The following is a 17,150-nucleotide window of genomic DNA, read 5'->3' as shown; positions in this document are numbered from 1 at the left end:
GAAAAGTTACAAGCAGTAACATTAAACTTGTACATTAGGCCCCACTCATAGGTTTCAGGAGGTGGTGACATGTAAGTCTATACTTTGTAGTAAATTTACACTCGTAAATGGTCAGCAGCCAAAAAATAGTACATTTATTACGAAGTGGAAGAATAAACTTACACGTGTAGATTTACTCATGTGTACGTTTACCTGTGTGAACAGCCCCCTCAGTTTCCACGTCAAGAAAAAAAGCAAATCAATTGTAAATATCCACTTTACTACGGTACTTGTGAGTTTTCTGCAATGCAGACAACCATATCCCATTCGAGCCATTTCAAACCGGCATAAACGAGGAAAACTACTAAAACTGTCTACCCTTGCGCACACTGGGGGATATTTTTAATTCAGTCAGTCAGTCAAAGAAACTTTATTCGGTTATTTAAAACCATAAAAGCAAAACATAGTATACAAAGCAAGTTTAAAATTCAATTAAACATGTATGAAAAAACATTACTACACCTTCATAAAAGCACAAAAAGAATTTTGTTTAAAGTAAGTGACTGTATCAGCAAAGTTAAATGGTGTCCAACAAAGTTATACAAGTGTCAAATTTGGTTGTTAGGAATAGCAGCCGTTCTTCGTTTATTTTGTCTGGCAGCTGCTGCCAGAAAACAAGCTACCCCATATGTTGTCTGTACCGAATTCAGCATCTGTAGATATAATAATGCTGGCCGTACCTGGACAAAGTTTAAATTTTTCAGAATAGGTACCAGGAATTTTTTGCGAGCCACCAGATAATGTTCACAAAGCATAACTAAGTGGAGGGTGTCCTGTATAGAAAAACAATCGCAGGTACAGGGGGGTAGGTTTTCTGGTAAGCCCCACTTTGATTGTGAGCCGAGCACAAGGTGTGTTAGATTAAACCTGAACCTTATAAGTAGAAAGCGATGGTAAGGCTTGGTAACATATTTCAAATAAGGTTCCATGGCTAAAGTTGAGGAAAGTTGGAAAAGTGAACGTACCATTGGTTTACCTAATTCAACCGTTTCCCTTTCAGACTCCAACAAGTTTTGAAAATGCAGCTTGACCCACTTCACATCCTCTTTTTTTAAATTGTGTGGTAGAGAGTACATTTCTGGGCGCCCTAGCCTCGCGCATGCCGCTCTAACATACGCCAGCCACGGGATGTTATTGGCTTTATCCAGAGACAAACAGTCTTTGAGGATACAATGATTTAAACTGATTTCCTCGTTTGTCCACGTTTTAACCCAGTATATCACTGGGGCCATTTTTAAGAGGTCAGTAACGTGACCCAAGCCTAATTCATTATGAATTGTATGTACAGGAGAAGATTTAGGTAGTGATAATAAGGCTCGTAAAAAGTTATTTTCTGCAATCTGAATACCTGGGCATGAGACATAGCCCCATATGGCAGCCCCGTAAGAGGCAATTGCCAAACATTTAGCTTTATAGATACGGGTCATAGCTTCCATAGGTTTTAATCCCAGTTTTTTAGAGAAGTGCAGGAGGGCTGTAGTGGATCTAGTGACTCCATTCTGTTTTAATCTCATTTGTGCACCCCATGTTCCTTTCTCATAGAAGGTGACGCCCAGATAACAAAAGAAAGGGACCCTGGAAATTGGTGAACTATTACAGCTAAAAGATCTGATCTTCGTATGTTTTTTTCGTGAACCTGTAACCATAACATGAGATTTGGTCGAGTTAATCTTAAGATCGAGTGCTTCCATAAAGAGGCCAAAATGATCTAATAGTTTTTGAAGGCCTGTGCCAGTCCGAGCTAAGAGGACGGCGTCGTCCGCGTATAGGAGGACCGGAATAGGTACCCCCCCCATACGCGGAATGTCTGGGGTGACTGAATTCAATGAATTGCCCAAGGAGTTGATGTACAGTGTGAAAAGGAGAGGTGCCAGAATGCAGCCTTGTCTGACACCTCTTCCAGACTTAAACTTCGCTGTGCACCTTCCATCCCTGTTCACCCTAACAGATGCAAATAAATTTAAATGGAGGTCGTGCAGAAAATTAACCAGAATTGTGTCCAAACCCATATTGCGCAAAATAGTCCACAGTTTTGAACGATTGACCAAATCAAAAGCGGATGATAAGTCCATAAATCCCAAATAAAGGAGTCCCCCCTTCACCACGGTGTACTTGCTGATAATTAGGTGGAGGTTAAGGCATTGGTCCATGGTCCCTCTGTGTGCTCTGAAACCATACTGTAACTCTGAGAGGATCCTGCTCTCTCCAAGCCAATCCTCAAGCCTCTGCAGAATGGCTCTGCCCAAGATCTTAACGGCAGAGTCCAGCAGGGAGATTGGCCTGTAGCAAGCCGGGTCCCCCCTGTTCCCTTTCTTGAATATGGGCACAATAATAGAGGTGGACCAAGAGGAAGGAAAACCAGCTGTGGGTATTGCATTAAAAACATTCATTAATATCTTCGACCAAAATTGTGGGTATTGGATGTAGAGATCTGCAGGGACCCCGTCAGGGCCAGGGGCTTTGTGTTTACTTGTGTCTCTGATCGCCCTTTCAACCTCCAAACTACTAAATTCCATACCCAGGTTAGGGGATTTATGGACATTATCAGTTAAACCAGATGCTGTGGATTCGTAGATCTTTTCGAAGTGGGCTACCCATCTGCCATCTTCTATCACACAGTCCATATCGGTCTTCCCATCATTGGAGAAGAAGGGGTGGTTCACAATGGCCCAAAACTTTTTGCTATCTCTCAATACATCCGTAGATAAAAGGCTCTCCCAAGCTTCTTCCTTGATTCCAGATTTGCGTTTAAGAACTGCAGTTTTGTAATCCTTCCTTAGATTGGCCACCAAAGTCCTGTCCCTAGGTTTTTGTTTTAGAGCTTTCATCAGAGCGCTATGTTTCTGGGAACATTCTTTATTGAACCATTTCTGGGGTTTCTTGGTCCTTTGCCCGGTAGACCTTAGCTCCAAATTCTTAGCAATCCTTCTGCATATCTCCTCGTATGCGACTACTACATCCGGGCCTCGAGCAGTTGGGTCCAGACATACTGCCATATCTGCCTCTGACTCTTGGGCAAGTAAATGGAAGAATTGTTCAGGGACTATCTGTTCCCATTTTAGGCGCCTTCCCTGGTCTTTAGCTATCAAGTCCCTTGGGGCTGCCACATCAGTTGGGTTATGGATCCGGAAACAGTCTAGGTCCAGCATCAGGAGGACAGGATTGTGATCACTGAAACTAGCAGTGACCACCATGTACTCGCATGCCTTAGCTAGTACCCCAGATGAAACAAAAATGAAGTCTATAATAGTATTAGCGTCTTTCCCCACGAAGGTTGGGGCTCTGGGATCGTTCTTACTTTGAGCAAATTCAAATAAATGTAAAGTCGCCAGGAAAGACTCAAGACACTCACCCTCAATTGTATGCACAAAGTGGGGAATGGCTTCCGTCGGTGAGCCCCCATAACTATCATTAAGGCAATCACCCTCACAGGGATGAATATTAAAATTACCCAGAATAATCATCTCTATGGAAGAGGTGCAGTCGCTTCTATGGGCTGACAAAAATTGTAATAAGGAGGTCAGATGTTCATTCACAGATGAAGACTCCCTGGAATTATAAAAATTAACTACTAAAAAAGGTTGGGAGCCAGGTAAGGTCCACTCCACGACTAGCGTGTTTGCGGGTGCAGATTCTATTTGTTTGAATGCCCCTACCAACTCCAAGGAACACAGTGTAAGTAGGCCTCCTTTTGCTCTTCCTCTTGCACTAGAAGCTGCAGGGGTAAAAAAACTACGAAGCCATCTAGTGCAAAATTGGTTGTGGTGTCCCAGGTTTCTTGCAAACCCACTATGTCGTATTGTTTTACAAACTCTTGCCATATGGGGTCTAGCGCCTTTGCATTTAAACCTGCCACATTCCAAGTAAGAAATTTACAAAGTGGCAGAGGTGCGGCTGGGAGAAAAGATGGTATGCTCCGGCTCTGCGCCTCCAACGAGCTATCAGGGGGAGTAAAAAAAGGTTTATCCATAATCAAGACCGCTGTTGCCACTTCCTTACAAGGGGAAATTAAACTGGTCTGAGGTACCCTTCCCTTTGGAGGGCCCTGCATATGTCAGTCCACCCAGTCTGTATTTGAGAGGCATTCGAAGCGTTTCGCCATTGGGAAGTACAGAGCATTGGCAGGTCCATTTCGGTGTTGGGGGTAGTGATATAGTTGAGAAGGATGCGAGCCAGAGAAAGGTCCGCCTTGCGGTGGTCTGCCTCCTCTATTCCCAACCAAGTTCCAACCCCCACCCCATTCCTCCTCCCATCCAGGGGTTTGTGGCGCCCAGGGAAAATTGGATCTCTGTCTGGGTTTACGATCGTGAGGGCCCTTAAGCCAGCTCCATCGATTGTCGGCTTGATTTTGTGGGAGATAAAAATAGGAGAGAGGTCTAGCAGTTACTGTGCTCGCCTGGTATCTCGGGGCCCTTCTGCTACAAATAAATTCTACGACCTCAGTGTTCTCGAAGGTAACCACTACACAATCCCCTGGAAGGTTTTTCCTATTATCTCCTACCCATGGAGCTCTCTCTATCATCGGTATATTACAGGGAATGTTTGGCGGGAGGGGATAGTTGTTGGCTAACCAATGGCATACTTTATTTTTTAGAGTCTGATATGACTCTTGTTCAGTTGCGGGTATTTCAGTGACCCCGGTAAGTATAACAACATAGGGACAGGCATCAGGAGGCAGGTGGATATTTTTTCGGGCCTTACATTTAACATTATCAAGTGCTTCAGGGATTGCCGGTTGGGATAGACCATCCCTAGAAGTAGCCTGAGGAGTTAAATTTGAGTTGTTTTTGGAGGGTATATGGGCGGAATCGGTTTTCTTAGTTCCCTCTGCTGAAGGGGGCTTATTGTTAGGAATAGTCTGAATTGGAGTATTACTATGGTTCTTTGGCACCCCTTTAATGGACTCCAATGTTTTGTTAGGGATCGCCTGGGGTTTTAGTGATTTAGACTGATTAGAGATCTGGACAGTTTTATTGTTTAAGGAAAAACTGGGAGCACTTATGTCCTTGTGTATGTTTTTTTAGGACGGTTTCAAGACAGCGTAGTCTTACCTCTATCGGTTCTAACAGTGATTTCAACATACTGAAAATCACAGAGTTGTTGATAGTTAAACCAACCTCCTCCTGTGATGGCACTATAGGAGGAGGATTACCAGCGTCTACACTAAACTGTAAGATTTCCTCCAGACTTTGATCAATTAAGGTGTCGTCTGGTAGATTTAGGGGTAAACCAACCTTATTTGGAAGTGTCCCCCCTGTTGAGCTAGATGGAACCTCTGACAGCTTCTCACAGTTAGGGGGGTTGGGGTTGGGGTATGTCTGGCCCTTCTTTCGTTTAGAGGTAGTTTGTTTGTTACCCTTCTGTTTCTGCTTAGGAATAGCCCCTTCAATCCTGCCCCTCTCAGTGTTAACGTCGGTAGTATCACAGGTGTATGACTCTTGCGGTTGTGTTCCACTCAGAGTTAGAATATTAAGGTTAGGTGAAGCCTCCAAGTCCTGAACGGTATCAATGTTAATATTAGAGGCATCCATAGCCCCAATTTCACCGTGGCTATGTACTAGAGCCTGGGTTTCTGGACGGCAAACAGTGGTAGGTGTTTGGGCCAGCGCAATCAGACCCAATGATGAGCGTTTGGCCATGGCCAGGTCTTGTGATACTCTCCTGTCCATTAATGTAATTCCCTCGTCAATTAATGCGTGTGTGCGGGTAATAAAATCGTCCAAGGTCCCAGTAAGTTTTTTAGCACTAGCAACAGCCATACTTCTTGTTTTACGAGTGGACATAACCTGTATGCCCTAAGGGTACAAAGTGCGAGTAAGATAGATACAATCAACCAGGGTCAGTGGCCCAGCCCGGCCTCCTCTGGCCTCTGAGGGCCACAGAGGGCCCGCCCTTTGCCCGGGCTTAGCCCCGGGCACTCCCGCGCGCTCCCGCGCAGCGGGATGCGCCGGTTCTTATAAGCGTCAGTAAAAAGGGCGGGGCAATCAGGGAGAGCGGGCCAGGTGACTTGGCCTCTGGGTAGCCGGGACTCCTGGGAAAGCGAGTCCCGGACCCAGCGCTCGCAGCCCTGTCACTCACTCACTCACCCAGCAGGGGCCAACAAATGGATGTGCTGCCTCGGCGAAGCGGGACCCGCGGAGCGGGTTCCGCAAGCTGCTGGTCAGTCCTTCCCTTCGACGGTATCAACTCCTTCCTTCCTCCACAGGGCAAAAATCAGTGTGGCGTCCCGGTTTGCTAAACGGGCGGAATCCTTTTCAGCTGTTCTGCTGGGCGGGGCGGTCAGGGAGAGCGGGCCAGGTGACTTGGCCTCTGGGTAGCCGGGACTCCTGGGAAAGCGAGTCCCGGACCCAGCGCTCGCAGCCCTGTCACTCACTCACTCACCCAGCAGGGGCCAACAAATGGATGTGCAGCCTCGGCGAAGCGGGACCCGCGGAGCGGGTTGTGCAAGCTGCTGGTCAGTCCTTCCCTTCAACGGTATCAACTCCTTCCTTCCTCCACAGGGCAAAAGTCAGTGTGGCGTCCCGGTTTGCTAAACGGGCGGAATCCTTTTCAGCTGTTCTGCTGGGCGGGCCAGGTGACTTGGCCTCTGGGTAGCCGGGACTCCTGGGAAAGCGAGTCCCGGACCCAGCGCTCGCAGCTCTGTCACTCACTCACTCACCCAGCAGGGGCCAACAAATGGATGTACAGCCTCGGCGAAGCGGGACCCGCGGAGCGGGTTCCGCAAGCTGCTGGTCAGTCCTTCCCTTCGACGGTATCAACTCCTTCCTTCCTCCACAGGGCAAAAGTCAGTGTGGCGTCCCGGTTTGCTAAACGGGCGGAATCCTTTTCAGCTGTTCTGCTGGGCGGGGCGGTCAGGGAGAGCGGGCCAGGTGACTTGGCCTCCTGGGAAAGCGAGTCCCGGACCCAGCGCTCGCAGCCCTGTCACTCACTCACTCACCCAGCAGGGGCCAACAAATGGATGTGCAGCCTCGGCGAAGCGGGACCCGCGGAGCGGGTTCCGCAAGCTGCTGGTCAGTCCTTCCCTTCGACGGTATCAACTCCTTCCTTCCTCCACAGGGCAAAAGTCAGTGTGGCGTCTTTAATTCATTAAAGTAATTTATTTCCACAAGTCGTAGATGTGCTCCTACGGCTACATCTATGGTACTTTCTGATATTTTTCTCTGAATCTGGTCCTATATTAACCTTCTAAATTCAATGAGAAAAATCTATATATACTCAAAGATCTTTGCTGAACAAACCATTTTCTTTCAGAACGCACTAATTTATAAATCCCTTGTGCCCTACTCCCTCTAGATGACAACACAAATAACACACCCGTCATGTTGATGGGGCTTGCCAGTGCTAGAATGTCTTGGCTGCAGAGGATGAGTCACTGTGCAGAGCAATTTTATATTTCAAAAACACCTGAACACCTTTTTTCATGATCAGTGAAGCGCAGACTCTCTCAATCTGAGCAGCTCTTTGGCAGCTAAGTAGAATATCTAAACCTTCCCTTGCAGCCAGCAGGGCTTGAGACAAATGCAGTGCTAATGTTGATAATACGATGACACATCACAATAAAAAGACACATTTTCAAAAGTAAATACATAGAGCCGGTCCATCGATCTGCAGGATGCATTCAGCTATAAAGCCTAATAAAGTGGTCATATCGACAATGTTTAGCCAACCAGCATTACACAAATTCTGCAACTTTTGCTGACATGTTGGAGGATTTAGACAGCAAACGCCCCAAATTATAAAGGGAGAGCAGAAAATTATAAATGCCAAAATACTAAGCGAACACCATAAATTGATGTCTGATTTCCTTTTTCCCAAGACCCCAAAGCATAAACATACATCAGTCAACCCCATATGAGATATTCTGACTTTCTGCTGCAAACTAAATGGATAAATGAAACTAATTAACAGAACATGTCGTCAGCTATAATAAGGGACTAGCAATCTACAAACGCAACCAACATCTATGTTACGTGAGCAGTAGAGTATTCTACGTCTGCAGGCCATACATGATACATTCAAAAGCTCCGCATTCATGCCAGGAACATGCAAACACACTCCTAACTGCATGGATGCCCAGTAACATTTAGCAATGCATTTTAATGCTCATCTGCACATCTAAACTATTTTCAAAGAAAATCATTTTTCAAAACGAATTTTAAAAGTTATTTTTTAATATGTCACTATTTACTGACCACTCTACACCTGGGACTGGACCATATATCCAAGCGCATAGGCACGTCCGCATTGGGTACATCTCACATGGACTGGCCGTACGCTTCGGGTTACACGCAGCATCCCTTCTCCCTGAGATTTACAGAACTGTGCATTCAGTCCCCTGTTAGAAGTGGTGCACACCTTAAGTTGTGCCATTTAACCGATTATCAAAAACAAATGAGTACACGCCCTAACTCTCATAGAGCCTGTGGCAGGGAAACATGGGCCAGTAGTTCAAATTTTTATTTTGTATTTGTCTTCGTCGTCAATGCCCCTTGCTGAACCTTGTCCTAGGGCAAAGTGCAGGGTTAGCCTCCAGAGAGACTGACAGCATGGCTCGAGGTGGGGAACATCCTTTACCACGCGGATTTTACTCCGCAGTACCTTTACAACGCGTCTTTTACAACGCAAGTCGTAACCACCACTTGCGCTGGAGGGCGCTACAGGACAAGGAATAATTTAATTTACTATCCAACACCTTCCCTACTGTATGTAGGCTGGTGTTGGAATAGTAAATTAAAAAATTCCTACGTCCTCACCCCTCCAACGCAAGTCGTAGTAACGACTTGCGTTGTAAAAAACGTGTTGTAAAGGTACGCGTGGTAAAACCATGCGTGGTAACGTCGTACATCCCTCCTGCTGCCTGTCAGTATCTTAGCAGGAGTGCTGTGAGTTCTTGCTTCCTTCAACAGGGGGCTCTCATGAGGCGGAATAACTGTGGGCTCACAATAAGTATTGTCTTTCACATTCATGAAGGTCACGCCCCTTTCTTTAAATGATGTTATCATAAAATGAGCCGCGTCTAAAGAAAGGGGCATGGCTGACATGTAAGTGAAAAAACCACAGTTGATGGACAGAATGCAGAACAATGTCATACATTCACCCCAGTACCTGTTATTTTTTGCATTTGTCACCCCGAGTGAGACGGGTATGCTCAGACGTGAGTCCCGTGCTCTCCATGCCACTGGAATCAAGCTAACCAGGCTGATGAGGGCTGAAAGCCCGAGACCGGTCCTTGGATGCTTGTTTCCAGTCCAGGGAGGACCTGGCTTGGCAGTTCGGACTGGACTGTTCCCATGGGGCACAGGGTCAAGACTGATTTGCATATGGCTGGGTTCAAACTGGAATGGCATGGTGAGCAAAAAAACTATGGATTTACGCCCAGATCCCTGTACTGGGGTGAATGTATGACATTGTTCTGCATTCTGTCCATCACCTGTTGTTTTTTGCATTTGTCACCCCATGTAAGTGAAACCGTGGCATGGGGGATTTAACAAAAAAAAAGCATCTGTTTGTCAAGTTGACAAACAGATGTTTTTTGGGGTAAAAGCTCCCATGCAGCGCTTTCACTTTAATATCGGCCGCGTACCTTTCTTTAGACGCAGTTTGTGTAAAGAAAGGGGCGTGACCTCTATGAATCTGAAAGCACCGCATGGGCGCTATGAAAAAAAACAATTAAGCATGCCCCCTAAATGCGGACCGCACTGCTAAAATAAAAAAATTTAAACACGCTCGCTGTAGTTAAAGCAGACCGCCATTAGTCAAAACTTAAATAAAAGCGGGCGGTGTGCTGTGTGGTAGTGGGTGGAATAGGGAAAGCGCATTAAATAAAATAGTGCTGACCGACTTAAAAAGCAGACCATGAAACAACACCAGAAAAGGTCCAGTTGTTAAGGAATGTAACAAATGCAGACAAGGCAGTACCAAGGAGGAACTAACAAGCCTAATAACGACTCGGAAGCCAGCATTTACAAAGGACAATGACAAAAGCCAGTTAAAAATATGGGTGGAGGGTGGGCGGGGCTTTAAAGCCATGCTCCACTACTGCATGCCTCAGCAGCGCATTGCCTGCCCACGCTCGACCTAAAATGAATATTCTGAATGAGATTATCCTGGTTGACTTTAGTAATTGGAAATTAAGTATCCTTGCATCCTCAATATTAACAAGAACTTATTTGGTATAAACTTGGAAAATTTCAACATACTTTGACAATGTTTCCGGCAACATGATAATGCCATAAACCAACAAATCGTTTACAAGTGACTAATAGCTTCAATTACTACTAAGTATAATGCTGTGGTCTATAGGTCTGAACAATTTCCTGTAGTTTAACACAGCTTTAAGATTGTCCTAATCCGGGATAGATGCTCTAATTTGTGAAGAGGTATATCCTTGCTCACAACAGTAATAAGACAGTCTTAAAACTATCCTTGTTGGCTACAGTAGTGTGCATTTTGTGATGCAAGGCAGTTTTTAACTGATGTAATGTAGGGAACACTTAGTATATCAAACAAATATTTCAAGATGTAAAACCGTCATAACCCTCATGTTTCATTGTTTGCAATACTTTTCAAGAAATAGCCCTTTACAGCAACTTTGAGTTGCATTAGTTTGAGCTTTGATATAAAAGGTACTTGGCCTAGACAGAATTATTTTTATTATTTTCTTTTTATGTGAACTTACTAAGTAAATCACATTTCTGTTCCTGCTAATATATGTGCAACCTATGAATGTTCGCCTTTGTTCCTTCAAAAGAGATATTTATTTTCATGTTTGAGGTTCACTAAATCATGCTCATTACATGAGCAATAGAGTTAAATCATCCAATATTATTTAATTCTGAGAGTAAGTCAAAGCACTATTTTCACTGAATGCAAATGTAGAATTTCTTCCCTGCTTTATATATAAGAGTTGTCCCCGCTCCTTTCCTCTGGGTTCTTTCCACCGCCTTGTCTCATGTGAAGCATCAGGCACCACATCCATCCAGCTTCAGAATTTCACGTTAATGTCCAGTCTACTTGTCTACACTCCCTCTCTGGCTTCCCATAATTCCTCATCGCCACACACTATGCACTGTCCAAAGCCAACACTGGTGTCCATTTCTTTACAAAAAAGCTTACATGAAATGCATAACAATCCCAAAGTATTCCAAAAGAGAAGCACATATCTTCACTTGATCTATCAATCCAGAGACACAAATGCAATCTGCTGCTCAGGTGATTGGATAATAGCTGAATCTATTGTTTCTCAGCAATGCTGGCAACATTCCCTTGCATTCCATCAACCTCCAGTGACTTTAAGCTCGTGGTGCCAAGGGTGGTATTTTGGTCACTGGTATTTCCGATTATCAAGTCGCTTCGCTGCTGAATCCGTCTCCTTTCAACACTACACAGCTATTTACAAGGGAAAGGAATGTTGCGCTCATGACACATTTCATCACCAAGGTCCCCTTGGATTTGCATCTTAGTGTACAGGTCGTTCTCCCTGTCGCTCACTATATGGTTGAAGGTCTGCAGAATGTGAATGTGAAAAGAAGTGGGACGTTTTGAAACAAAAAAGACTTGACAGCAGTTTTATTCCACTATGGATGACGTACCCATGCAAGCCTTTCGAGCTTTCATTACCTATTAAATGTTATCTTCAATTTCAAATTGCAGTGTGCCTCTGATTTCGAGCTGTGTGGTCTACGGCTCACGCACTAATTTGGAGACATTTCAAGTGCAATGCACTCAAGGCAGTGCAATCACAAGAATACCGGCTCACAGTTGTCCCCTCCACGGACACAAGTGTTCACGACAGGGCTCAAGATGGCCTGCGAGGTATTTTGAGCACACTTGGGTGCCACCTTCATCGAGGAACTTAGTTTGAAAATACAAGCATTGTTCATCCATTGTGGCAACGTTGTTTGGTGGAGTAGCACAGTATAAGGGAATTCTGAATCGTTTTCTGGTTTGTCTGTGCCTTAGTTCCTGCTGTACTTTTGTTTTATTGGGTGGCATAACGTTTTTGTGAGGAAACAAATTATTCTGTCGCGACACATTTATTTACATGAGTTATTCTGATGAAGTGAACCAAGCTGGACGCAAACGAGTGGAAAGATGCAACTCTAAGTACAATCGATGTCCTAAGTGGACGCCCATAAAGCTTGTGTCCTTGTGTTTTAGGGGATTTCAGTTTGTGGTACTGTAAAGCTTTGCACACAGTGCATTTCTTGTTTGTTCACCTGCATGCATTTCATTTAGTCCACAGTACCCGTTTCTTTACCCTTGGTCATGTTGTGGCAATACTGCTTGTCTGTGATTGTGCGCACCTAACTTAGAGATTGTCCTGCAGAAGTGTTTGGGATGTCGTGCTGTAATGGCTGAGTCTTTCTTATCTTTCTGTGCATTTGTGTGAGCCGATGCCAGTCGCTCATAAGTGAATTATGTGTTTTTACGAAGTTACACCAAGGTTCGTTTTGTTTTTTATCACAACCAGCACCCCGTTTATCATGCAGACTAGCTCACCATCTCTGGTGAATCTCGGCACACCCCCAGCCAGGACACCATCAGGCTGCAGACTTAGTATGACAAAGAACTAGTAAGACAGCAAGACTTTTCAGAATCTGGAACAGCGCCATATTCCAAAAGGATTGCCTCAGTGCTGCTGCTCCAATTTAGGAAAGAGCTGAAGACTCGCCTCACCCATTTCTTACCATTGGTTGTCTTCATCGTCACTCTTATTTTCTTGCCTCCCTTTGGTCGGCTTCGCTTGCTCTCCGTGGGTTTATTGCTCCCCTGGAGCATGCCCCAAGGACTGCTTCCTTGCTCACTGTCCTCTCACTGCACGCACTTTCAGAGCTACTTTTTTCTTTTACTTGCAGCACTCTGTAGGAGTGCATTTGTTTGCAGGCATCTCCTGCCCGCTCCTGGCTTGTTCTGCGTTGTTGCTTCCATCCGCCTCCTATCACGTTGTTGCTTGCCCTGTTGTTGTAGCTTGCCCCATCCTTCCCGCCCTGTTCAGTGTTGCTGCTTGCCAGGACCCATCCACCCCCTTCCACGTTGTTTCTTTCCCTGTCATTTTTGGTTGCCTGTCCCTCCCTCCCCATCTGCATTATTGCATGCCCTGTCCCGTCCACCCCTCCTGCGTTCTTTCTTGCCCTTTTCTTCCCATATTGTTTCTTGTCCTATCCCTTCTGCCCCCTCCTACTTTGTTGCTTGCCCATTTGTTGTTGCTTTCCTTAATCTTCTCACCCCCTCCACAGTTGTTGCTTGTTCCGTCTCCTGCAGCTCCCCCTCCTGTGGTGTTGCATGCCCTGTTCCCCCGCCAGCTGTTACTTTTTTGCTTGCTCCATCCCCTCGCCCCCTTCCATGTTGTTGCTTGCCACATCTCCCATCCAGGCTGTTCCTTACCCGATCCCATCCCGCCAGCCGAAAAGTGCTATGACATGGCCAGCACTGGCGGCGTCATATCACTTTATTTTTCCAACTTTCTGCTGTGCAACATGGCCCAAAGACATTGACAAATCCAATAGCGCTTTTTTAGTCAACATCTATTGGCTTTGCTAATGCTTGTCAAACACTCTGGGGGCAAACCTTTACCCTTCAATACCTTTTAGTAAATATGTTGCAATACAATTCTTAAACATGTTCTGTTCTTGGTTGTATTTTCTCATACTTATTTAAGCAAACATCTATTCAGTAGGATTTAGGAATATTTTAGTATCGGCTTACATCTGGATACTTTGAAAACACAGTCTTGCTGCTCAGGCTATCTGCCGCTCCCCCAATCACTGACAAGCTGAATCTGTCCCTCTTGCTGCTACCTATGGAGTGATTATGAATTGCACAGTGCTGGCAGGATGGTAAATCTACAAACTAAAATAACATTAGCATGTGGTAACACCACACCAGTACTTCGCAATTCAGGGGTGTAACACAAGCTCCTGCAGCCTCTGAGGTTCAAGAAGGTTGGGCGGGGCACATCTTCAGTGGTCCCAAAGCTCTTTAAGGGGCCCCTATTCAGGCCAAGGTAAATGAAAACCTGTGAAATGTGGGAGACTTGGGGGCCACATTTAACAGATACATTTACCGCCTGATGTGAGCAGATGATACATTATTGCTGCAGTCATTGTGTGGGGAGGAGAGAAGCTAAGTTCTGGCAGGGAGCATTGGATACTCTCCTGCCAGAAAAAAACTGCAGCCAGAGCCTCATGTGCAGGGCTCGAGTCGGGGTACCACGCGGGTGGACGGCGTCCACCCACTTATTTTAAGGGGTCTTACCGGGTGGACGCCGTCCCCCCTGCGCAAAAGCTGGTATGCTATAGGAGAGCACGCATTAATTAGTTTGTACAGTATGCTGCTGCTCTAGCGCTGCCCGTCTTGTCCCCACCAAGTGCCAGATGCACAGTTATGGCTCGCCACAGACAAGTGCTCCCGTCCTGTGAGCGCGATCACGTATTTGAGCGTCCCCCCCACTTCGTTTTTTTCCCCTTCTCATGACGTCCCTTCCGGTCGTGCCGTCACTCCACTTTTCTGAGCGTCCCCCCACCTCTAGGTCTTCCCTTTTGTGACATCACTTCCGGTCGTGACGTCACTTCCGGTCTGTGGGCGTCCCCCCCACTTCTTTATTTAGGACTTGTGCCCTGCTCATGTGACTTTTCTGGGTTGAATTACCGCATGATAAAATTGGGTCTGGTGTTCCAACAATCAGGAAAACTGGGTGTGGGAACACAGGCCCACTCAGAACCAGGGGGTCGGAATACTATATGGTGATTCCACTCCGCCCAACTCATAAGCCAGACCTTAGTGAGGAAAAGATAGCTGACTTACAAACTGCACAAACATGTAGCAGTTATATATGACAAAGATGGAACGAATCCATTTAGCAGTAGATTTGCTGCGAAGTGTGAAGTAGAAATGGGAACAGATTTTTGATCCAGCATATTATGGCCCATATAATAAAAAGTTGTGTATTTAGCAAAAGAAAACCAATTGAATGTACACTATTTTTGCATAAAGGTTTTTTGTGAGTAGTCATGGCCTACTCGTGGCATAGAAATGACTCGCCCTTGAATTTCTGGAGGTCGCACTTGGCAATGGGTAAACAATGTTTTTAATCAGCATGCACGAGGAATGGGGCAGACAAATGTTACTCCAAATTTAGAAATATTTGAAAGGAGTCTACGCTTAAGGACAAGTCAGTGTTCTCTATGCTTCATTACACCAGCAAGGAAAGTGGTGGGAAAAATGTCTTCCTTTTTACACAGGGTTCACAATATTCCCCAGCACCAACAAATGTTGCTTCATTGTCCCCTCACACTGAAAAATAAACAAGAAAGCAACATGCACTGGATCTTAGTTTATCAAATAAACAGTAATTGTTGGCATATGTTTACGGGACAGCGTGCAGATAACCTCCCTTGCAGTGCCGCCATTTTGGAGCGCGACCCCCGAGCAGACTACCTCACGCGGTCTATACGCAGCAGGCCGCTTTGAAGCACTTAACGCGATTGGTTTAGAGGGGCTTGTGGCTGGTTGACAAACTGATGATGACAAGTTAAAAATATTCCAGTCCCGCTGCATTCCGTCTGTCGGAGATGTCAGGGGGCGCGCGGCGGCGGCGCGGTTAACGCTTGAGAGGGACACGACCTTGAACATGAGCAGAGTGACCCTAGTAAGGGGGGCGAGCAGTTCAGCTGCGTCTACAAAGAGTGCCCGGCTTTAATTGATGTTGAAACATTGGTAAGTATGGGGGCGTGTCAGCAGCTGCTCTTGACAGCCGCGCAACCTTTCAAAGTAGCCCTTGGACTGTGTATTCTTTGGAATGTATGGAAAGTTGAAATTGTGAAAAATGTAAACCGCTGTTCACAGCAGATATGAATTAAAGGGTGTCGCCGTTAATGCCCCCTCTGCAAAGTCTGTACCCGGCAGGGTCGTGTCTGTAATGAGCACAAAGCAGACTATGTGTATTGATTATTGCTTTGCGGTGACAGGCGGCAGCAGAGGAAATGCCAGCCTTAGCCGACATTACTGAGAACTAACCAGTCCATGTGTGTGTTTGGGTTCCACAGACTTCCATGTACTACTCGCCAACCGACAGGGGCCAGGACCGACCTTCCAGGTAAGTGACCACTTATATTCTGCTTGCACAATTGAGACACGTGTTTTAATTGCTGTCACATCACGCGCGCTCACTGCACGCTAATGACGGGGACGGTTGTTTCTGAAAGAGGCACGCATAAATGACCCTTTCCGAAATAAGGGGCTCGAAGGACAGGGCGCATTAAAAGGTTTCTAAGGAAAGTTGATGATGGAAATTAATGAAGGGATTCATATATGAAAGAGCATGCGAGGGAATCCATCAATTTATCATTTATAATTAAAAGACACCCAATGAAGCATTCTGGCTGTTAAAACGCACAAAGGCGAACCCCATTGGCCGGGCTTGCATTGTGAGTCATGACCAAAAAAAGCCTGTTAAAAAAAAAAACGATTGCCTCCTGTACACAATACGTCTGACAGGTAAAGGAAAGTTGGAATGTGTGAATATTCAGTGTACTTTTGAGATGTAATATAGTTCTTGATGCATCGCATCAGGTGTTTCATGGGAGGCAAAAAGATACACCAAACAGCCAATAGCATGATGTAAGAGAGATATAAACCTCTGGAGAATCCATTACCCACTCTGAGCCTTTTAAAGAAGTGGTAAAAATAGCTCTATAAACGTCTATGTCGTCAAACAGACCGAAAAAGCGCTGCTTGTGTTGATGACATGGCAGGGATTAGTGTATCCCGAAACCTTCATTTGATCTGCTGTATGTACTTGCTCAGTATGCAACTGATGAACATGTGCTAAAACCTAGTTAATCTAGACTCTGTTTTGACACTCCACAATGGATTGTTTTAGTTTATTGTACACTTTATAATGTATGTTCCTTTAGAAACATTTCTTTTTTTAAATTGAAAGGTTTTTTGAATGTATAGATCCTGGAGTGAAGGGCACGAGACACTTGACAAAACATGACCATAGTGTGACATCAGTCCACTAGCCTAACACAATTAATCCATGTTAGCTAGAGCTCTAACCATTTAAGTCCTTGTGGAATGTGAGACATTTTAAGATTAAACACAGATAT

General features: G+C 45.4%; 1 protein-coding gene across 29 annotated transcripts in view; it reads left to right on the top strand.

The window, feature by feature from the left end:
- The window catches only part of LOC147728754 (sorbin and SH3 domain-containing protein 2-like), a 643,768-nt gene that overhangs the window by 470,213 nt on the left and 156,405 nt on the right, over nt 1-17,150 (top strand). For all 29 annotated transcript variants that reach the window (XM_086962533.1, XM_086962510.1, XM_086962511.1 and 26 more), the window contains one exon: nt 16,086-16,135. In XM_086962533.1, the coding sequence (XP_086818659.1) occupies nt 16,086-16,135 (50 nt within the window). The remainder of the gene's footprint in view (nt 1-16,085; nt 16,136-17,150) is intronic.

The sequence above is a fragment of the Lissotriton vulgaris genome, chromosome 3_1, assembly GCF_964263255.1.
Source record: "Lissotriton vulgaris chromosome 3_1, aLisVul1.2, whole genome shotgun sequence".
Lineage (NCBI taxonomy): Eukaryota > Metazoa > Chordata > Amphibia > Caudata > Salamandridae > Lissotriton > Lissotriton vulgaris.
Note: the sequence above shows the minus strand (reverse complement) of the source record. Positions and strands in the feature narration are given on the sequence as shown.